This window comes from Podarcis tiliguerta (assembly GCF_965153285.1).
Source record: "Podarcis tiliguerta genome assembly, chromosome: 8".
Classification (NCBI taxonomy): domain Eukaryota; kingdom Metazoa; phylum Chordata; class Lepidosauria; order Squamata; family Lacertidae; genus Podarcis; species Podarcis tiliguerta.
In genome coordinates this window covers 38,861,582-38,885,257 of record NC_139541.1, presented here as the reverse complement: position 1 = coordinate 38,885,257, position 23,676 = coordinate 38,861,582, and the positions used below count along the sequence as shown (strand labels likewise).

The 23,676-nt window shown below is 49.0% G+C and overlaps 1 protein-coding gene across 7 annotated transcripts in view; it reads right to left on the bottom strand.

The window, feature by feature from the left end:
• CBFA2T3 (CBFA2/RUNX1 partner transcriptional co-repressor 3) overlaps positions 1-23,676 on the bottom strand; it is a 79,750-nt gene that overhangs the window by 34,364 nt on the left and 21,710 nt on the right. For all 7 annotated transcript variants that reach the window (XM_083456482.1, XM_083456475.1, XM_083456478.1 and 4 more), the window contains exon 2: positions 3,461-3,607. In XM_083456482.1, coding sequence (XP_083312608.1) covers positions 3,461-3,581 — 121 coding nt within the window. In that variant the 5' untranslated portion in view covers positions 3,582-3,607. The remainder of the gene's footprint in view (positions 1-3,460; positions 3,608-23,676) is intronic.

Below are 23,676 nucleotides of genomic sequence, written 5' to 3'. Positions count from 1 at the left end.
GTGCAAAAGTCACAGCTTCCAATCCTTCTCTCTTCCCTAACCTCTAAGCGCTTTAAATGCATACACAGCATCACTGTGGGGTGGTGGCGGGACGGGGACTGGGGGGGGGAGGAAAGGCTAGTCCTCCCAGGGTCAGCTATTGCAAGAAGGGTTGTTGTTTTTGAGAGGGGGGGAAGGGAGAGCAGCAGCAGACCCTTTTCAGAAAACACAGCAGACTGGCTCAAAAGCGCCTTTGCATCTGCTACCGAGAGCGATTAAAAGCAAACCCCATCAGATCACAGACGAGCAGAATCCGATTTCTAATTAGAGAACATCTGGCTCCAAAAAAGGGGAAAAAAAGAAGGCTGGAGCTGACTTGGAACTGCCACTCGGAATCGGGGAGGCAGGGGACACAGAGAGAGACTAACCCCCCCCCCCGCCCTGCAAGGTGCAATACAAAAAAAGGCATTTCTTTTCAGAAGGGAGGAGACTTTGCAGCCCAATGTGGAAGGTGAGGGGGGTGGGCATGTGTTGCTCTTTCTGATTGTGAGCAAGAAGAAGTTAATTTTGACCCGGGCTGCGTGGCTTCCTTGCAGCTGAAGGGCAAAGGAATCTGGGGGAGCAGGCTATTATAGTCACAACTATTTCAGGGCTTTCGGCATCGATGTGCTTCGCCTGCGGATATAGCCGCCCATCTGCCATTGGATCTTTTATCTGTGGATGGAGGAAAGGCTCCCATCTGTGAAGGGAGTGGGGGGCGCAGACTCCCTTCCTGCTGCTTAGGCTGCACTTGTGGCACTCCGAGCGTTTCGCGGCCCAATGCAAACTGTGTATTAGGCACTGGCGGCAACTGGACGGGGCAATTCTCTGCCTTGCAAATGGGGGTGACCCTCAGGCAAGAGAAATGCATTTTTGCTGCCCGAGGCAAAGGAGAAGATGGTGTTTCACACACGCAAACACACACACACCTGCACATAAACAGGCTGCCTGGGCTGGCTACTGAATCCTCCTTCAGCCCTGGCAATTCAAAGGCAGCAAACTAGCTTTTGGGGTACAAGCAGGGCCAAACTGAGACAGCCGTGGAATCACAAGAGGTGAGCCCCTTCAGGTGCCCCAACCTCTCCTGTTGCCAGAGAACTGAGGAGAACTGAGAAGCAAGGAGACATGGTTGTGACTTCCGGGTTCTGGCAAGATCTAGCAGAACTCCCCCAAAATCTTGCAAGAACCAAGAAGCCGCAGTTGAATGACACTGGCAAGGGAGGATTTAGCAAGCGGTGTGTGTGGGGGGGAATAGTGGGCAGCAGTGTGGATGGCACTTTCTTGTTTATACCTCAGGAGCCGTGTTCAAAACTCCCATTGTTCTAGGCGCATTTTGCGACAGGGAATTTCATTAGTACGAGCAGTTTCTGAGCTCTGGGCGCAGTACTGCGCCTAAGATTTCAGTTTAAAACTGCAGAGTGGAAGGAAAGGAGGAGCTTTTTCTGCCTCCCCACTTCCAGCTACTCTCTGAAGACTGGAGAAGAGACCCTCTTAAGAATATTAGGGGGGGTTGGGCAGGGAAAGACTAGACCCTGAACATAATATTTTAGCTGCAGTTCATTCATTTTCAGCTTTGTTTTCTTGTTATAAAAAAACGCACCTAGTCATTCCGTTGTTGCGCCCATAACCTAGGTTTAAGGTACCATTTAGCTCCTAGCTTTCATATCTTGGTTTCTAACACTGCTCAGGAGGCAAACCAGAATGGGTCATTCCTGGGTGCAGGTTAGGTGACACAGTTCTGTCCTCTTATCAGAAGGATATGGCCTCAGAGGCTGCTACTGCTGCCTCACCAGCACCTGCTGCCTGAGTTAGTTACCCTGCCTAATGGTAGGGCAGGCCTTTGATGAGTGGTGGAAATCTCATAGGGGGGTTCAGCATGGCTACAGCTAAGCCATGCAATGCTCAACTTTACTGCTCTGCAGCCTTGTTTAAACAGGGTTTGGAATCTAGTTTCAACACCGGGGCCCTGGTGAAACAATCTTCCCTCTGAGCATGTGCAAAGTAGTTTGCTCTGCTTGCAGAATATCTACACAGTGAAACATAGAAAGCTGCCTTATACTGAATCAGACCATTGGTATGTTGAGCTCAGCATTGTCTACACTGCCAGGGAGGGCCCCTGCAGGGTGTCAGGCAGGGACTCGTTCCCAGTCCTACCTGGAGATGCTAGTGGGGATTGCACCTGGGACCTTCTACATGCAAAGCAAATGCTCTCCCACTGAGATCTGCATTACCTTACATTGGAGCTCAAAGGTCTGGGTTCTAGCAAGGCCTGGGCCCCTGGCCCCTGTCCTTTTTGAAAATAATCCTGAGTGCTGCTGTTGCCTTTGCTGGCTGCTTGGAGTTCAACTGCCCTCTCCCTTTTTGCTTCCTTATGCACCTTCTGGCTGGGAATCGCAGCATAGCTCATGAACAGCAGGAGTGGAGACGGCTGGCATCCGCATCAACGGGGAAGGGGGAGGGCTGCTTTCCTGGCACTCCAAATGTGGTGCCATCTGGCACTGCCATTCGCTTGAAAGGCGATGCATCAAGAGGCGAGAAGCGGCGAGGGTGGAGGTGGACAGCATCCAAGCCCACCCACCCGCCCCGGCATCCGAAGCAGCTCCGGGTCCTGATGACAACCGGAACCTCCACGCCAGAGGAGAAGAGCTTGCGGATAAAGCGGGGAAATGGGTCTGGCTAGATTCCGTTTCTGCAAAGTCCTCTGCTTGGGTCGGGTTTTTGTTTTTTTGTTTTGCCTCTCGGAAAGGCTAATGAACAGCCGCAGCTCACAGTTCCTGCTGTACAGGTCATTGCAGAGTGGAAATAGCATGTGTGCGGGAGGGAGCGTATGTAAGTTTTTCAGTCTGCTTCAGTTCTGGAAGCAAATAGGCCACAAGGATAGAGCGCAGGCAGATAAGTCAGCGATGGGGAAGCTCAAGCCTCGCTTAGCAGAGTTGTGCGACTGCTGCTTCCAGGTTCCACCAAGATCTTGCAAGAGCCCCATAATGTTGCGTGGAGGCCTTTGGAGACCCTGGTAAGTGAAGGGCTCTGCCTTATATACTGTGGTCTCAGGACGATTGTGCAAGACCTCTGAAGGCCTCTAACAGGGCTCTTGCGGGATCTCACTAGAAGTTGGAAGGCACTGCTTCTCCTTGCTTCTCTAGCTATGGTGCATACCTGCCAAGACACCCCTTGGATTCTCTCACCTGAGGCAGCTGCCCCCTGGTTCTTGTGCGGATAGAATGAGGAAGATAACTATGTACATCACCTTGAGCAACTTGGAGGAACGACAGGGTGTAAACATAATAATAATAATAATAATAATAATAATAATAATAATAATAATGTACACCACATCAGGAGAGACCTTTGATTCCCCACTTCCACCCCCTGGCCACCGTTTCTGTTTCCTTTGCCATTTTTGATGCCCATCGCTGGGCATGGTGTTGACTTGACTACTCACTAGGGTTTGGTGTGAAGGTGGGGTGTCGCGTCGCTCCCTGCGTGACGGCTGGTGACGGCGGTGGCATGTTGGGGGGCGTGGATCGGGACTGCGTCTTCACGTCGGCCGGTGAGTCAGGCATCGTTGCTGCCTTGATTTCCGTACTACCTGCAGAACAGAGAGAGGGAGGGGAGGGGAGGAGGTACAGGTGAGGAGAGTCAGAGGCAAAGATACTGCCCAGGAAACAAGAAAGGGAATATTTAGAATGGAAGCACACGGGGAAGACACGATTCATACTGATGCCCGCTTCAGCCACACCAGGGATGGGGAAGCATTTTCAGTCTGAGGACCACTTTCCCCCCTGAGCAGCAAGCAAACATGCTCCTAGACAAACAGCTCTGCAGCCATGGGAAATTTCCCAGCGCCAGCTGAGAAATAAAAATGCAAACTGGGGTGGGGGTATGTGCAATGCAGTATCCCTGATGAGGGCACAGCTGGCTGGCTTGCTGGCAGGCACCCTGAACAGGAGAACACTGCAATGTTTTGTTGCAGATCCCATGTAGCAACATCAAAAGCAATGTACCTGATGTGTATATATAGAGCCCTTCTCAAGTAGACCAAAGCCTCATCTAGTCCAGCATCCTACATCCCACTGTGGCGGACCAGGTGATCCTCTCCTCCTGAGAAGCTCACACAAGGAAGCCCCAAAGGCAATGGCCATCCCTTGGTGGTAGCCCCTGCCCCAATTCGGTGTCATGCAGCCTCTGAACCGCTCAGTGGTTCCAAAAAGCCATCCTGTTTTTGTGGGGTGATGAATGTGAGTTGTGGAAGTGTTATCAGGATGGGAGGGAGAGGTAGGTTGGGAGACGAGAGGTAAATGGCAGAGGAGCAGCCAGCCCACAAGAGCAGCTGCTGGGCCGTAAGGAAAGGCACCTGCCTCTGACTTTGGAGGCCGCCAAGTTCATTTCTCTCTCTCCTAAAGTAAAGAGGATGCAGTTGAGTTTGATGGCTCAGCACAAGTGCGAGGGCAGCTGTGGCGCTCCGTCACTGAGCCTCGCGCCGGCAGGGCCCTGCCAAGACCCAGATGAGGACCAAAGAAGGAAAGCCTCCCCTTCGCCGCCCTGGCTTGGGGTCAGCCAGCATCTCCTCGAGGTGACACTGCCTCCATGAGACCAGCACAGAGCTTCTCTGCAGACGGTTGCGCGGCTGATAAAAACTCTAATCTGTGGCGCATTCCAAATGCACTGCAACTGTTGCACGATTAATTGAACACACACACACAATGTGCACAGTCCAGGCTAAATAAAGCTGTGATGTTAGCCAAAGGAAGATATCACTGGGGTTCGCAGAGGAGGCAACCTAAGCTGGAACTGAACATAAGTGATCATACATGATCGTATGGCAGGCTCTCTGTTATGGATACAGGTGGCATGGAAACCCTTCACATGGAGGAGAAGTCTGGCTTCAATGGGCATTCATGAAGGCTTGACTCCATGCAAGGTATAGCTTTCTCTTAAGAACCTGGGAACACAGAAGCTGCCTTATACCAAGCCCAGACCACTGGTCTATCTAGCTCAGTATTGCCTACACTGACTGGTAGAGACTCTCTAAGGTTTCAGGCTGGGGTATTCCTGGTCCTACATGGAGATGCTGGGGACGGGGCCTCGGAAATTCTGTAGATAATCTGCAATTGAGCTCTCAGTGTCCCCAGCTGTTCTACCCCATAATAATTCCAGGGTTCCTGAACACAACCTCCACATCTTGCAACATTTGGTTTTTAAAATTTAAAATATTGGGTTGTATGCAATATTAGTCCTATGCAGAGTAGACCCCATTTTGAAGAAATGGCCTATCAGTGGTCTATTCATTTCAGTGGGTCTACTTTGAGTAAAACTTAGTTGGCTACACCCCTTTATGTTTAAACAATTTTATTCATATCTATATCTATCTATCTGTCTATCATCTATCTATCTATCTATCTATCTATCATCTATCTTTCTACCTACCTACCTACCTACCTACCTAAGTTTCAATTGTATAGTTGTGCAAATCACACTGGGGTTGCTTTGATGAAGAGTGGTTTAGAAACTGTATCAATGAGTGAATGAATGAATGATTAACATAAACATGGGATCCATCTCTGAAGCACCCACAAAATTTTATTTTTTTATTTCATAATTATGGCTGTTACAGTTTCTCCTCCCACAATGATGTGGCAGGGAGGGGGAAATTAAAGGGTGGGAGAATTTGACCATCTCCGTTTCCCCCCATTTTTCAAATTCTAGGTTTTCCACATTTCCACAGTAGTTTGCCATTAAAAAAAATTTGCCATGAAAATTCATTAGTATCTTGATGGGAATTTCTCCTAATATACCTGTTTTCATATGCAATTTTGCCTAATATACACTTTTTTGCAAAGTGATCTCCCCTAAAAGAATGCATTTCTATTTTCATTGGTATTTACCTGAGTATATGCATTTTTGTGCGCCATACTTCAACTAGAGAACCGCACTGCAAAATTTAGAAAAGTGTGGCTTTCGAAGGATTGCTATGTTTTGGTTTGCATATTTTTTCACATAGTGCAAATTAAGCAGGTTCGCCTTGAAATGCAAAATGAATCAAATTTCTCTCCCACACATAGGGAAACCCTAGCAACTGATCATCATCTCAACTTGACAGCCACTATAGAATGCTGGACTAGGGCCTGGGGGAGACCAGGGTTCAAACCCCCACTCAGCTGTGAAACCCACTGGGTGACCTTGGGCCAGTCACTGCCTCTTGGTCTGGCCTACCTTACAGGATTGTCAAGGGGAGGAATTGAGGAGGGGGGAAACCATGTGGGACATCTTGAGCATCTTCGAGGAAAACGCTGGGATATCAATGCAACAGGTAAATAACTAACAGCTCCCTTCAAGGCTTGCCGTTTTAAAAATTCACATCCGCTCGCCCAGCCAGTTAGAAAGAGCCCCTCTTGCCAGCCACCCTTGGATTGCCTCCCTCTCGCTCCTCCTGCTCATTGATGAGCTCTGTGTTCCTTTGCCAATAAGCAATGCCAAGGGCGGAAGGAGCCAAGAGTCATCTTTACTTGTCAATGATAGTGATGATGAATAAATTGCCCTGATCTCCACTCTGTGAGGGTGGGAAGAGGGGGTGGAGGACTCGGTCCTGGGTATATCCCTGAACCGATAACTTGCCTTGCACAAAGCCCTTCCCAAAATACCAAGCTGCTGTCCGCAATTCCAGGAGGTGCAAGCAGCTTTCCCAGGCATTGGCCACCCCATCTGCAAGAAACCCCCATGCTGGGCCTTCAGTGTGGGTCATTTCCCATATTTGCTGAAAGCTCTCTCCCCCCTCCCCGCCCCGCATCCAAAGAGTTACACGTTGTGGAAAGAACTCTGGAAAGGAGCCAGGGAGAGAACCACCTCAGCCCCAGCAGAGCCGCCTTCCTTCTCAACGCCATTCCCAGCATGCAGCTGAGTTCGGGCCAACAAACACGAGCTTTGCCGGCTATAAATCAGCTCCGAAGGCAGCTCCGGCTGAGGCCAAGGAGACGGAGAGGAGACTCCCCAGCCTTGCTTGGAGTCCCTTTGGCTCCGAAGCCTTTCCTGGCATTGCAAAGCAGGCCTGTCCTCTCTGCAGCGGCGGGAGGGGGGTGGAGGTTACATGCCACAAAGTTGTCTTAATCTTTTCCCGCCATGGTTACACCAGACACAGAGCTTAGGGCAGATCCACACTAGACATTTTAATAATAATAATAATAATAATAATAATAATAATAATAATACCCTGTTCATCTGGCTGGGTTGCCCAGCCACTCTGGGCAGCTTCCAACACATATAAAAAGCATAAATATAATCAAAACATTAAAAACACATGACTTCTCCCAAAGAATCGTGGGGACGGTATTTTACCTTCACAGAACCACAACTCCGCAAACCCATAACAAACTACAGTTCCCAGGTTCCTTGGGGGGAAGTCATGCACTTTAAATGTGTGTCAGGTGTGTTTTAAATTTATGGTTTGGACCTTCCCTTAAAATGTGAGCCAAGTCAACCCAGGGGCTCAGCCCCAGAACCTGTTTGCAATTCCACAGAGTTCAGGCTGCAGAGTTATGCCAAGTCACAGCACTTCTGAGCAACGTCCAAAATAGGTTCCTTTTATCACGGAAGCCTTGGAGCCTTCTGACCATGCATAGACCCACTGAAGTTAATGGGCATAACTAACGTAGGTTCATTGATTTCAGTGGGTCAGAGGGTTCAATTAGGTTCAATTTTAATTGCTGAGGGTCTTGACTGACCTCTTCATTATTTTCTGCCTGCTGCGGCAATTGTGATGCATCGTGCTGGACGTTGTATGTTTTTTACCTGTATTTTTACACACATGCTGTGGATCACCTGGATGTCTTTCACGGACCACAGTTTGGGAACCAACAGACTGAAATAGATCTGGGTCAAGTTTGAAATAGACATGGTAGCCTGAGAACAGTATGCTTTGGTTAATAGGGACAGTTGGAATGTGTGTTAGGGTCAAACAGAAAGCAGATCTTTCTGCTTGCAAAGTCCGCCTGCCTTTTTCGGTTGTTATTCTTTTTCCCTAGGCAAAATGCTGGCTGTGTCTCCCCCGGCTGCAATTGCTTCGCAGAAGCAGCTGACAGTGGTGGAAATGTGCACCAGACATGTCTGAGCGAAACACACCCAAGGGAACCAAGCCACGAGGTAAGGAATAGCTAGTTTCACACAGGAAAGGTTTGGGGGCAGAAAGATGTTGTGCAGGGACTGTGAGACAACACAAAGGACATATATTATGGTTGCTGCAAAGTTTGGCCAGCATACAGAGAAAACAAGGCACAACATCATGGGGCTGGGATTTAGGCACCCGTTTCTCTCTCCAATGTATGCAGACTTCTGCAAAGGGAATAGGGAATATATGTGCTCTGCAGGCAGCATTTCTTAGGCAAGCCAGTCCAATGAGCAGCCCTGGATGGGGCAACCATGGCTCATCAGACATTCAAATCTGGGGAAGTGCTGGAGCTCAGTGACAGAGCGTCCTTTGCATGCAGAAGTTCAATCCCCAGCATCTCCAGGTAGGAAAGGGAATGTCTGCTGCCTGAAACACTGGAGAGCAGCTGCCAGTCAGTGTAGGCAATCCTGAGCTAGAGGGAGCATTCTGGATCTCCCCACAATGCACTTGGAAAAGTCAATTTTCACTGTGAAAGTTTGCTTGAATACAAACCCAAAGTGCTTGAGGCCGGGAGGAGAGCAAAAGGGTCATTCCCATTTAGAGCCGAGGCTCATTGCGTGAAATGCAGGAAGCTATTTGTCTATCTGAGCGGAATGGGGACAAAGGAAGCTGCCTTACGGGAAGCTGCATAGGAAGACAGGAAGCTGACCACCTAGGACAATATTACCTGTGCTGGCTGACAGCAGCTTGCCAGGATTTCAGAGAGGAGTCTCTCCCAGGCTTAGAATTGTCCTACCTGGAGATGCCCTGGATTGAAGCATGTGCTCTACCACTGAGCTACACCCTTTCCCCTAAAATTAAAGTAGGACTCCAGCCCCCGTGATGCTGAAAGAAAAGGGGCTCATTTAATGGGAACATAGGAAGCTGCCTTATACTGAGCCAGACCATTCATCCACCTGGTTCAGCACTGTTGACACCAATCATCAATGGCTCTTCAGGGTTGCAATCATGGTCCATTCTCACCCCATCCCAAGTGGAGATGCCAGGGACTGAACCCTGGATCTTCTGTATGTGAAGCAGCTGCTTTACCACTGAGCTACAATCCTCTTATGTCAAGTCAGACCATTGGCTCATCTAGCTCAGTCATTTCAGCTCTTACTGACAGCAGCATCTCCATGGTCCAAAGTAAAAGAAGGGTTTTCCCTGGCTCTACCTGCAGATGCTGTGATTCAACCTGGGACCTTCTGCAAGCTTTGTCATTGGTGGTGTGAGTAATGTGGAATGCTCTCCCTGTCTGCTAAGATACCGGAGGTCCCATCCGTACTGTCATTCTGCTGCTCCTTGAAGACACACCTGGTTAGATAAGAATTTCCCAGCTTGAGTCTCCTGCTTTGCTTGTTGTTTTAACTGTTATGCTGTTTTGAAAGCCTTGTTTATTTTATATTTTAAATACGGATGTTTTAACGTCATTGCATTTGTATGTATTTTAATTAATGTATTTTTGATAATTGGTTTTATTCTTATTATTTTTGTGTGTGTGAACTGCCTTGGTATTTCCCCCCTCTGAAGAGTAAGTTGGTATATAAATTCCTTTAATGGCAACAACTTGCAAGACGTTGGACTTTCAGCCAGGGAAACCTTCCACCTTGATCCCAGAACTTTGGGAGAGCCACTGCGCTCTGCACATGCTTGCATGTCTCAGGGCTAAACACTGTCATTTAAAATATTCCAGGGCTCAGCCTTAGCACCAAACGTTGGCAGAGTACAAAGTCCTTCTGGGGCCCAGATCCTGTTTGTTTCCAGGCTGGTCTGCTCCTATAAATGTTCCACTCCTCTCTGCTATCCCGTGCTGTTTTTGGAAGTGTTGAGGGGTGAGAAGCATCATGTGAAATACTGTGCATCGCTCTGACTGATGACAGCATTCCTGCGACTATCGATGCCTGAGAATGGAGCCTGGCATGGTGCGGGGCCGCTGACCCCCCCCCATGCTTCCTGCTTTATTTATAAATACTGTCCTGAGTGACAGCGCAGAGCCAAACAGCAGCTGAGAGCCTCACACAGCAGATGGGAGCCCACAGAAGCCCTGGCATGTCCAGAGTCCTGTCATCCTTGAGAGACAGCAAGGAGGTAGTGGATCTGGGAGACGGCAAGAAGAGCCAATGCAGCTGGGAAATGGGATGCTGCAGTCTGCATCCAAAAGGATGCAAGGTCGGAGACTGGCTGGCTTAATGGTCAGGGCCTGAACTGGAGCACAGCATGTTTTTTATAAAAGTATTTATGTACTGCCCTCTTATGTAAGAACGTAAGAAGAGCCCTTTGGATCAGACCTATGGCTTATGTAGTCCAGCATCCTGTTCTCACAGTGGCCAAACAAATGCCTCTGGGAAACCTGCAAGCAGGACCCAAGCACAAGAGCACTCTCCCCTTCTGTGGTTTCCAGCAACTACTATTCAGAAGAATTGCTGCCTCCAACTATGGAGGCAGAGGACAGCCATCATGGCCAATAGCCATTGATAGCCCTCTCCTCCATGAATATGTCCAATACTGTTTTAAAACCCATCTAGGTTAGTGGCCGTCACTGCCTCCCATGGGTGTAGCCAAGAGTGGGCGGGTGACGGGGGCATCAATTAAAACAATAGAAATACTTAACTGACTGACCAATCACATCGGTCCTGCCCCCCCCCCCAAGTCCTGGCTACGCCCATGCTGCCTCCCATGGAAGCGAGTTCCATAGTTTGAACTATGTGCCGATGTAAAGACATACTTTCTCTTCCCTGTCCTTACAAAAGATCAGAGTGCTGCTACTGCGTGAGATTAAATGTCGAACAATCGTTCAAATGACTCAAGAAAATTGTAAACAACTGCACAGGCCTGTTAGCATAAAAAGGTCTTCAGCAGATGTCTCACAGTTAAAAGCAGGGGTGCCTGCCGATTCTCCACAGCATGGAATCACCGGTTGAGGCCAGTTGGGCCTCTGTGATATGGGGGGCAGCTAACAGCATTCTTCCAGATGATCTCATACAGGGTTCAGCAAACTTTTTCAGCAGGGGGGCGGGTGCATTGTCCCTCAGACCTTTCGGGGGGCCAGACTATATTTTTTTGGGGGGAAATGAACTAATTCCTATGACCCACAAATCACCCAGAGATGCATTTTAAATAAAAGCACACATTCTACTCATGTAAAAACACCAGGCAGGCTCCACAAATAATCCACAGATGCATTTTAAATGAAAGGACACATTCTACTAATGTAAAAACATGCAGATTCCCGGACCGTCCGTGGGCCGGATTTAGGTCCCCGGGTCTTACTTTGCCTACCCATGATCTCATTGATCGGGCTGGAATGTAAGGGCTCAGGTGATCTGTGTGACACCTGCCTGGTCTGCTATGCAGGGCTGTTGTGCAACTTCAGAGTCCCAGCTGCTAGCCCTTCCTAGAGTTCTTTTTCTATTGCGCTTTGATGGGGGCAGCCCTTCAAACAGAGGACTGTCCTCTGCAAAGTAGGGCACACTGGCACCTCCCTCTCCCACCCTCATCTCCTCTGCTGGGGATGCGGAGGGTCACCTTTCAAGCTCTGATCTCCTTCTCCATTCCACGCATTCCAGAGATGCTTCCCTATCAAGAAGCCACTTTGAGCAATTAGCTTCCATATAGAGATAAAAGCTGCCCTTCCTGGACCATTAAGGAATATTAACATTCTTTTGTCTGATCCCAGACTCTGATCAGGCAGTTGCAAACCACAATGGAAAGGCTGATTCACAATATTAATGTAGCAACCTGCAACACTTCTTATATTTATATCTTGCCTTTTGTCCAAGGAGATCCAGACAGTATACATGCTTCTCTCCTTCTCATCCAACCACAGTTTGACCCCCCTACAACAACCCTGTGAGGTAGGTTAGGCTGAAGCAGAGAAAGAGAGTAAGGGACTTGCATCACCCAGGGAGATCCATGGCTGAGTTTTATTCTAACCACTAAGTGACACTGGTCCTCCTGTAAGTCCCTCTGTCTGCTTTTGGAGGTGTGGTACCAGTGATCCAAGGCAGGACTTCTCATTTGTGACATCCCAGCTGTGGAGCATCTCCCTGGAAAGGTTCACCAGTCCTTCAGTTTTTCAACATGCAGAAGCATTTCTTAATTTTACTAGGCTGCTTCTCACTAGGTGTTTTAGGTGCCACAGCCCAGCCAAGGTTTGGACTGCTATGTTCTCTGACCCAGGATCGTGGTTAAGGTCATTCCTTAACCATAGCCCAAACCACGGCTACATATCAGGGTTAAGGAGGAGAGATCTTACCTACAATCCCACATTAGTACAAGGCACCAAGTTAGGCAGATCTACCCCATACATTTAAAGCACATCCAATGCACATTTAAAGCCCATGGCTTTGCGCAAAGAATCCCGAGAACTGAAGTTTGTTTGTTTATTCTAAAAATTATATGCTGCTATTCCTTTAAAAAAAAATATCACAGTGGTTTACAACAGTTGTACATCAAACCACGCAATAAAAGAATCTAAAAAGTTAAAATCAGAAATCAGCTAACTATTGTGGAAAAAATGTATTCTTAATTGCTTGCATAAGCCTGATAGAATAGGAAAGGATTCAGCAGGCATTTAAAAATTGAAACAGAAAGTGCCTGCTGAATCTCTGTTGGCAGAGTATTCCACAATACTGAACTAATGACACTTAAAGGCTCGGTTTCTTGTTGCTGTCACATGAGCCTCGCCTGCTTGACAAATGGCCAGCGATGCTCCTGCAGATGATCTCAGTGATCGACCTGGGATATAAGGGCTCGGGTGCTCCCTGAGGCACCCTGGGCATAAGTTGTCCAGAGCTTTGTAAATTAATCCAAGGACCTTGAAAGAGGCTTGGTAGTAGATGGGCAGCCAGTGAAGATGCTGTAGCAACAGAGTCACGTGTTGTCAGTCAGATGCCCCACCAGGAATCTGGCCGGCACATTCTGCACCAGAGCTGGAGCTTCCAAACCAGGTCCAAGGGCAGCCCCACACACAGCACATTGCCGTAATCCAGCCTCAAGGTTACCAACGCATGGGCTACAGGCTATCCCTGTCCAGGAACTCAATAGCTGGTGAACCAGACGAAGCCAGTCAAAGGAAATCCTAGCCACAGAGGACACCTTGACCTCAAGTGGCAAAGATGTATTCAGGAGTACCCTCAAGCTATGCACTTGCTCCATCATAAGGAGTGTAACTCCATCCAGAACAGGTAACCTGCCTATCTCCCAGACATGGTACCACCCACTCCAAAAGCTTCTATCTTCCCAGGATTCAAGCACAGTTTATTGGCCCTCATCCAGCCTACCATGGCACTGAGACACCAATCCAGAGCTCTTGCAGCCTCTCCTGATGTTATGGAGAAGTAGAGCTGCATATTACCCACATACTGGTGACACCCCTCACAGAGCTACAAGTCCCAGCACCCTTAACAAACTACAGAACCCAGTATTCTTTAGGGGGAAGTTGCATGTTTTAAACACACACTGGATGTGCTGTAAATGCATGGGGTGAATCTGCTAGCCCAACCTCGGCTTAGCTGCCAACCTCTGCCAAACTAAAAAGCCTGGGGCAGAGCAAAATAGGTGTCAAGCTCCTCTCCAGAAGCCAGCCTATTTGCACCATCAAGGGAAGCCTGAGCTATGGTGCCACTCTAACCAAAAGACCTTCTGTTTTGAACTTGTGCTTACCTGGGCTTCTCTCCAGAATCTGTGCTAGGGATCAGTCCTACAATGTTTGAAGCATTTATTTATTTATTCCTCAAGTTAAAAGAATAGGTGTTCCTCCATTGAGCTATGACCTCTTTCTCTCAACCCTCAAAGGACGGCATAGGGCAATGAGCTTTGAACTCTTGCTCCCTGATAATCTTACTCCCCTCCACCTTCTCTCCAGCTTTGGAGGTTTTGCCTAGCATGACCCATGAGAGCTAGAAGCTTGTTAAGAATCTCACGGTGCTGAGTTCTCTCTCTCTCTCTCTCTCTCTCTCTCTCTCTCTCTCTCTCTCTCTCTTTCTCTCTCTCTCTCTCTCTCTGTGTGTGTGTGTGTGTGTGTGTGTGTGCTTGCAAAGTGGCATATATACATGCCTGATAACAACGAGCCATGTGTTAAAGCAGCATGTTAAGGATTGTACTGGAGAGGTGCCAGCCTCGTTTGCGCCAATGAGAATTTGTGTCATTTCCCTTCGATTTCAGGAACCTCACCTGCCGTGATGATTTTCTGAGCTTCTTTTTGCTTGCTTGCACACTGGGCCGATTCCTTAGGAGCCCTGGCTTCAGCCATCCAAGTCCAAGCAGTTTATGCACAGTCTGTGCAAGATTAGCAATCGTGATGGGGACTTAATGGTGCAGAGTGGAGATCCTATGCATGAACTGAAAGGGGGTGCCTGCAGAAACAAAACCCCAAACCTAAAATGCTCTCATATTGAGAAGTTGGGAATGAGTTTCGCTTCTCCTTTGTTTAAAGCGGGAGTTCTAAATGTCACCACGATTCCCCTCGATGGCTCAGAGGCTGAAGGAATGAGCTGCCTCTTACTCGGGGTGGGAAAGGAATTGGGGAGTGGGGCTGGGAAGAGGAAAAGAGCCGAATAATTTGTCCCAACTGCGGAGAGCTGTGTGTCTGCCTTCTGACATCTGGTTTCCATTAGCAGCTGCGGAGCTTAGGCAGAGAAGGCAAGGATCTAAAAATGAAAGGATTTCTATTTTTCTCCTCCTCCAGACCGAGGGGGCCGCCCATCCTCACCCTGCACCTCCCAGTGGGAACAGAAGGGCAATTCCCAATCTCTCTCTCTCCCCCCACCCCACCTTCCCCCTCCTCATTCATTCCACTGTGATTGAAAGGTTTGCTTCAGTCAAGGGTGGGTTTCGTCCATTGCAGCTGGGCTCCTTTCAGCCCCCAGCCAGCAGCTGGAAGCAATACCAGAGGGTGTCCACACGGTGGTTATAATAGAGGACAGATTGTGTTTAAGGCATGGCCAAATCTGACAGTCTAATCTGCTACATCCTTGACTGGGGTCCGGTCAGTCTATTATACCCCAGGAGGTAGCGATTGTGAGACCAGCATTGTGGGTCAGAGTGTTAGGTGGTAGACTTTTTCAGCTCAAAGGGCCACTTTCCTTTCCAGGCAACCATTTGGAGGCCACATGCCAGAGGTGGGTGGGGCCAGAGGCAAAAGTGGGTTGAGCAGTGCATGCAGTTTTCCCCCTTTGTACAGTAGGCTTGTGTCTATACATGCTCACAGCCCTCTCTATCCTCCATGCAAGAGGCATTAAGGACACATTCCAGTCAGGTATTACAATCATCTCCTGTATCATTTCAGCTTGCACCTTGTAGTGGAGCAGCACATGCAGCAGAGTAAGCTGGAAGAACCCTGAGCTGGTGAAGGCAACTTCAGGCTGAAGGCAGGTAGCAGTAGTTAAAACCCAAACCCAAAAGGCACACAAATTCCCTGCAAATAAAGATCTAGCCCATTGGTGACAGCCCAGAGCACTCCCTGCTGCACTAGCTTTCAATGTGAAAGGAGAATTATTCACAATATAATAATAATAATAATAATAATAATAATAATAATAATAATAATAAATAATTTCATAGGAAAGCACTCTATACCCACCCTCACACCAGCACCCTGAAATCGTATAGCCCACTCTAACATCTCAGGTTTCCACCTCCTCATTCTGCTGGATTTGCACAGCCTAGGTGCCTGCATAAATCAACCCAGTCTCACTGTATCCCTGCAAATGGCTTGCTAGAAGCCGATGCAATGACTTTGGGGTAGCAGTCTTTTCCAGGTTAATGTTAAAGCAGCCATGTGCAGCCCATGGGCATAGCCAAAGGGGGCAGCTGCCCCCCAATCCAGAAAAAGCTGAGGTTCTGCCCCCACCCCTAACAAAAGCCTGCCCCCCTAACAAAAAATCTGGTTACGCCCATGGTGCAGTCTGAGCATTGTGCTCCAGCCCCACCCTTTGCAGAATATAAGAAGAGCCTAACTGCTGGCCAAAGACCCATCTAAGCCAGCATCTTGTTTCCCAAAGTAGCCAGCCAGTTGCCTAGGGGAAGCCTGCAAGCAGGACCTGCATGCTGCAGCAACTCTCCCCACTTGTGATTGCCAGAAACTGGTATTGAAAGGCGTACTGCCTCCATCCATGGAGATAGAACATCAGCATCATACCCAGTAGCCATTGGTAGCCTTCTCCTCCATGACTTTGCCTAATCTTCTTCTAAAGCCAACCAGGTTGATGGTCTCCCCGGCCTCTTGTGGGAACAAATCTCATAGTTTAACTATGCCCAGGATGCATGCATGGAGAGACGTCTTACGCCAGGCTGCTCCAACTTGCTGCCCACCAGATGGCTGGGGCTGCTGGCCGTTTTCGTCCAAAACTTCAAGTGGGCTCCAAGTTGGGGAAGACTGTCTTGGACCCTACGCCTCGGCCACCAGGAGCAAGACATCCTTGGGGAGGGGGAAAAGTCCTTTCCCTCTTTCTTCCTCCCCTTTCCCCTCTTCTGACCCTGGGGGAGGAAGGGAGGCAGGAGGAAAGGGTTAAACCGGCACTGGCCTGAAATCCCAGCATCGTTTCATGCTCTGCAAATGAAATCCAGATGTGGGGGTAGGGGGGGAGCGCTGGGTCCACTGCCTCCTTCCAAATAAAGGCTGTGCATTCCTGCTCTTCAGCTGCCGGTGCCAGCAGGGCCAAGAACAACTCCCCGATATGCTCACCAGGGACGGAGCTGCTCCATCTGGATCGTGTTAGCTCAAGCACTCAGTGCTGGCGGCAAACTGGGGATGAACTGCAGACCACTCTATGTGGGAAAAGATGGGGGAGGGGGGAGGGGGCTCAGCCTGTCTCCCAAACCTTCCTCAGGAGCCCCCTCCTCCCCCCACAGCTGGGGCAGCTGGACCCAGTGCCAGGCTCCTCCAGCAGCCTTTCCCTGTTAAGGAAAACAACGCAGTCTCCTTCCTTGTTTTCCTTTCGTTTCTTTGGAATGACTGGAGTGCATCTCCAAAGCTAGGCAGCTGCTGCCCTTGGCACCTCTGGGCCACCTCGCCTCTATTTTCACTCCCCCCCATAGGCAGCTGGGGCACATCAGCTCTGCCCACCTGCCCATGGCCCCTGAAGAACAGGGCTGGTGGAAGCTTCCAACAGCTGCACCATGCATTAGAAACACATTGAAAGCCCAGGACTCCCACCCCGGGAACTGTAGATTGTTTAGGGTGCTAGGACTGTGAGGGTAAACTATGGTTCCCAGGATACTCTTTGTGGGGAAGCCATGCAGTTTAAGCGTATGGTGTGGAGGTGACCAAACTCTGGGTTACATCCTGCAGCATCATAACAAGCTACATGCCAAGCCGAAGTGTCTGTGCTCTCCCTTCAGGGTCATAGCTCAGTGGCAGAGCAGCTGCCTTGCATGAAGAAGGTTCCAGGTTCAATCCCTGGTATTTCCAGTTAGGGCTGGGAGAAATCCCTGTCTGAAGGCCCCAGAGAGCTGCTGTTAGTGAGTGCAGGCAATATTGATGAGGGACCAGTGGTCTGACTAGGCGTATGAGGGATGTGATCAAAGATAAATGATGCTTCGTATAACTGGGAGGTTCAGAATATGCTGCTTGCAGGCTATAAATTGACTACAGTAAGGGAAAGCAGGGAGATGTGGGGCAACTCTTTGAGGAAGTCCTTTGAGGAAATGGATGCAAGGGGATTCAGAAAAATGGGGACATGCAGTAGACGAGAAGCTGCATTATACCAAGTGAGACCGTTGGTCCATCAGGCTCAGCACTGCATGGATTCTACTCTGACTGGCAGAAGCTCTCCAGGATTTTAGGCAGGGGCATTCCTAGACCTACCTGGAGATGCTGGGGATTGAACTATAAATGAATGGTGCAGGAAGGGGCTGGAAGAAAAGTGGGGAATTAAAGAGAGACAAAGAGACAAGAGACTGGGGACCTGGCATAAAGTGGGCACAGAAGCAAAAGCTTCCCTTCTCTTTCTTGCACAGGCCATGAAAAATGTGCCAGAGAATTTCTCTTTCTAACCTGTCCTGCGGACTGGAGAGGAATATACACCCTTTCCTTCCTTCCTTCCTTCCTTCCTTCCTTCCTTCCTTCCTTCCTTCCTTCCTTCCTTCCTTTTGGGAATTCAAAACCCACAGAGCTATTAGGAGCTGCTCAGCATCCCAGTATCAGCGCAGGGCTTGACAGGAGTGATTCAGTATCTGCTGAAATGGAGAATCACAGTGTTAAAGAGCAAAGACGGTGCTTCTTGCCCCCTCTTCGATATTCATTAGGATGTGATGCCAAGTCTTCCTGGGACCGATTGAGGACTTAGCACACCTGAGACCAGCCTGCTCTCCCCGCAGCTGGGCTTCCAGCCATCTGGTCTTTGCCGGCAGGCTGCCAAGGCCTCTTTCCAGCAATAGCCAAATGTTTCACTATCACATTTCTTATCTGCTGCGGGCCGTGACTCTGGGAAAACTGAGGTGTGCTGAACCCCTTTGCGGCAGAGACAGAAGCCATGGACCTGCCCATGGCTAGGAAGTCACAACACACAAACACACATACAAACACCAAAGCTCAGACCTTCCATTCAGAGTAGGGTCACTCCAAGGCAAACTGTTAGCTGAGAATTCGTCTTCATTTATTTGCACAAAATTTGCAGGGAGATTATACAGTGCTGCCTGTTTACCAAGCATTCACTGTGATTTGTCGGCAGGCAGATTATATGACCTTGCATCAAGCAGTTGCCATCCCACACTTTCCAGTACAACCCCCTCCATCACTTTTCCTTATTGCTAAAGTCTGGTTTACTTGCACAAGAGCTCCCAATCAACTTTAATTTTGACATCCGAATTTGCCAATATGTGACTGAATCCCATCCAAAAACAGAGCAACAGCCTGGATGGGCCCTAGAGCTGCACCAGGAGGGAGGAAGACCTTCTGAACAAGAAAAGCATTTAGGGTGGGCAAGATCCCCCCCTTTTTTTCATGGATAATATGTCAGGTCTTCCTGGCCTCTGTGGCATGGATAGTCAAACACTCCATGCAAACAAGTGGGGCCTAGCTATCAGTGGTAGAGCACCTGTTTACATGCAGGTTCAATCCCCAGCATCTCCAAATATGCACTCTGGCCCACTGCGGTGTCTGCGGGACCATGAACTGGCCCAAGCCACAAAAACTTTGCTGACCCCTGGACTAAATGGTCCCTCGGCATGGTGCTTCTTATGGTCTTTGTATTGTGACACTTAAGCTGCAATCCTGTCTTGGGAGGAAGCCCCTCAGTTGGGGCTTATTTTTGAATAGGAATGTAAAATATTGGGCTGTCAGCCTCCAATGCCTACACCTTGCTATCTGCCTTCTCTGGCCTCTGAAAACCAATGGAGACTCGACCAGTCCCCCCTCCATGTCTTGCTGTTATTCAGGTCACTATCCCCAGCTTTTGCCTTTACAAACCTTGACCATTACATGCAATGATGCATCCAGAGTGGCTGTGTGTCCTCCTCTGCAGAAGACAGTCCTCTATCTGAAGGACTGTTCAGCTCAAGTCCAGTTTAAACCTGAAGAAGCGTGGAAAAGGAAGAGCAGGGAGCTGCCTCCACAACTATGAGCGCCTAGACAGCTGACTGAGCAGGCAGGCAGCTCACCTGTCACCGCCTTGCTTTTCCGTTTAAAGGTTATTAATTGCTTCTAAAGCTGCCTTTACGCACATAGATCAGCATATGCAATTTTTAATGCAAATATGCATCAATGTTTGGGCTCTTTTTGCACATGTGGACACCTGACCAGCAGCCCTGTAAGCAAAGCTAATTTTTAAAACAGCCTCTCTCTTTTTTTAAGGGAGGGAGGAAGCGGCAGCTGATCTGGGGACCAGTGGAAAAGATCCAGGGTCCAGCCCTGCTCTGTCACCCTGTAACAACATCCCTGTAGCTGGCATGCAATTAAGAAAGGGGAGGAACACATCTTTGGAACGGAGCCTCAGTCCCTGGCACCATCCACAACCCCCAGGTGCTCTCCATCAGTTTGGCCTCAGGCCTGATGCAAAGGAGCTGGGAGAGATGGCTCAGATCCTGCTGAATGTGGAAGGAAAAACACCCTGTTTTACAAGCCTTCGTTCACTATTGTTTATATAAACAGGTAAATTGTTTCGTATCTCAATTAAAAACATCTGCCACATAAATGAATACCAATTAACTCATCCTGTTTTTAATTACTCTGTTAATTACACACAGGCAGCAGCAAGGATGGCATGGGAATAAGGGGAAGCATGCAAGCGAGAGAAGTCTCTCCCCCCCCCCCACCCGCCGCTGCCATACGCACACCAATTCACTGTTGGCTCAGATCTGAAATATGCCCAGCTAATGATGGATTAAGGTGGTGATGGCTTGCAGCCATTAGGAAAGGATTGGAAGGCACTACTCGGCTCTGCAGATGAGCTCAGGATAAGCGAGCAAGTATTCTTCCTCCTCTTCCCCACATGTCCGTGCCCTCCCTACATCTCCAGAATATGCATGTTTCACCTTCCCTCTACCACTCTCCCTACCCGCCTTTGGGGATGAGCTGCCTGCTTCCAACAAGCTGCAGACGGCTTAAAATCACCTTTTGACTCCCTGGATTACATGGGACTTACACTGCGATATTTGCCAAAGCCTCTCCCCTCCGAAGGGGAACTTCTTGAGCACAAGCCACAGCGCAATGGACGGGAGCTGCACATGAGCATGTTCGGTGCGCAAGAGCGGGGGTGTTATCCAGATGTTCAGTTTTAAATCTCCAAAACAGCTGAGTTCACCGGATAGCCTATGCGTTCTACCCAGACACTATCTCTGTGGCTCTTCTGTGGTCAGGCATTTTATCAACTCCCCCCTCCCCCGCCCCACTTTTCATCACAGGGGAACTGACAAAGCGCCCTCCAGATGTTATTGGAATCCAATTTCTGTCAACCCCAGCCAGCACAACCGATTATCAGGGGTGATGGGAGCTGTAGTCCAACAACATCTGGAAAGTATCTACCCCAAACATTGTAGTTGCACGGGCCTGGCCTAAAGGCAGCACCTTCAGGCTGCTATTGCATTTGTGGAGGTTTGCAATACAAGTGCCATCATTTCAATTTTGTTTCACTTTTAGTGGCATGTGTGTTTTGTGTGCTGTTCCCTGGCTCACCTATTGAAACCAGGGTTCTGATGGGTTGGCTACAGTGTGCAAGGATAGCCTTGTAAGGGCACCTTCCACATAGCAAGTGAAGACATCAAGGAGGTGTCCTTGGCGGCCCAGCCTTCCGTTTTTCCCAGAATGATGGCAAGACTTTTCTGTTAAGAGATTATTAGGGGATTCCTTGCAAGGATAGCTAGTTTTTCAATAGAAAAAAAACAAAGCGCCCTACATTTAAGTCCTTTACTGTAATTTATAAAGTCACCCTGTAGGAACTGGATGGGTTAAAAAAAATCTAAAAGCACAAGAATGTGCGCAGGGGATCATTTTGCTGAAAGGTGTAAGAGCTCTTTACTCAGCAAAGAAGGCTCACTTATCTCCTCCCATATATTTTGCCTTTGCAGGAAGTGGGCAGAAGCAGTTGTGGAGACAGGTTTCCCCCTAACTCTGTACAGTGGTACCTCGGGTTACATACGCTTCAGGTTACATACGCTTCAGGTTACAGACTCCGCTAACCCAGAAATAGTACCTCGGGTTAAGAACTTTGCTTCAGGATGAGAACAGAAACCGTGCTCTGGTGGCACGGCGGCAGCAGGAGGCCCCATTAGCTAAAGTGGTGCTTCAGGTTAAGAACAGTTTCAGGTTAAGAACAGACCTCTGGAATGAATTAAGTACTTAACTCGAGGTACCACTGTAATAGTAGAGTGTGATGGCACTGATGGACATTAGATTCAGGAAAGACAAAAGGACTTCTTCACATAGTGCGCCTTTGGCTTATGGAATTCACACTGCCAGGAGATGCGGTGATGCCTTCAATGACTCACAGAATGGTAGAGTTGGAAGGGACTGCAAGGGTAATCCAGGCCAACCCTCTGCAATGCAGGGATCTTTGGCCCAATGTGGGGCTCAAACCCACAGCCCTGAGATCAAGAGTCACATGCTTTACTGACTGCTTTAAAAGGAAACTTGGCAGATCCACTGAAGGGGGAGAGAATCCTTCAATGAGGATGTGTTAATTAGCTTAGCAATGCCTCTGATACTGGAGATAAAGTGTAGTCAGGATGACAAGCAGCCATCGATAGCCTTTTCCTCCAGGGATTGGCCTAATCCCCTTTTAAAGCCATCTAGGTTGACAGCCATCATCCCTGCATCTTGTAGTACATCTTGTCCTGGTCTTCCAGATGCTGTTGGACTCCAGCTCCCATCCGACTCAGCCAGCATGGCCAATGATCAAGAATGATGGGAGTTGGAGTCCAGAAACATCTGGGAGGCTACAGGGTCCCACCCTTGTAGTAGTGGCATCTGGATGCAGCTGCTTAACTGGAAGGTGTTTTTTAAAAGAACTACACAGCAGTATGAATCTCACCTAGGCAGATTGAGATGAAGGCCAGGAGGGGAATTTCACATTCCAGTTAAACGGAGCCCAACTTAACCGGTGCACAGCCTGGTGTTTCTGAGTGACCTCTCAGGCTGATCCCTCAGTGGGGCTGGATTTCCCCCTAATCCTTTTCTTTCTGCAGGCATCCCAATTGTGGGAAGCATTCCAAGCAAGCAGATGGAGCAGTTGGAGTCAGGGTGTTATGGGGAGGGGGGAGGAGAGAGGGAGAAGAGAGCAAAGCTGTTGCAGTTCCTAGCATCAGCATCAGGGAAGGAGACAAAAGGCTATTCACACCCCTTTGCCCCCCCCCAATTATTTTGCAAGCAAACAGTTTCAGGCTTTTCAGCTGTATCTAAAAAATCATTGAAGGTTTGCAGTTTTGAAATCATGCTTAACACGCACACACACACACACACACACACTGTTTTTTGTGCACAGGAGACATAAAACACATTACAATCAAGGAGTGGTGATGGAAACCCAAGGAGGAAAGGGGTAGGGAGGGGAAACTTTTAAGTTTGGGGTGGGGGAGTGAGTAATGGGGGCACATAAAAGGTAAAGGTAAAGGTACCCCTGCCCGTACGGGCCAGTCTTGACAGACTCTAGGGTTGTGCGCCCATCTCACTCAAGAGGCCGGGGGCCAGCGCTGTCCGGAGACACTTCTGGGTCACGTGGCCAGCGTGACATCGCTGCTCTGGCGAGCCAGAGCCACACACGGAAACGCCCTTTACCTTCCCGCTAGTAAGCGGTCCCTATTTATCTACTTGCACCCGGGAGTGCTTTCGAACTGCTAGGTTGGCAGGCGCTGGGACCGAACAACGGGAGCGCACCCCGCCACGGGGATTCGAACCGCCGACCTTTCGATCGGCAAGCCCTAGGCGCTGAGGCTTTTACCCACAGCGCCACCACATAGAGGTGTATAAAATGCCGACTGTCATGGATGAAGTGGATCTCATAATATTCGGGCCTATCCAATGATCCTTCAGATTCAGGGCAGGCAAAAGAAAGCACAGCGCAGAGCTAAACTATAGAATTCAC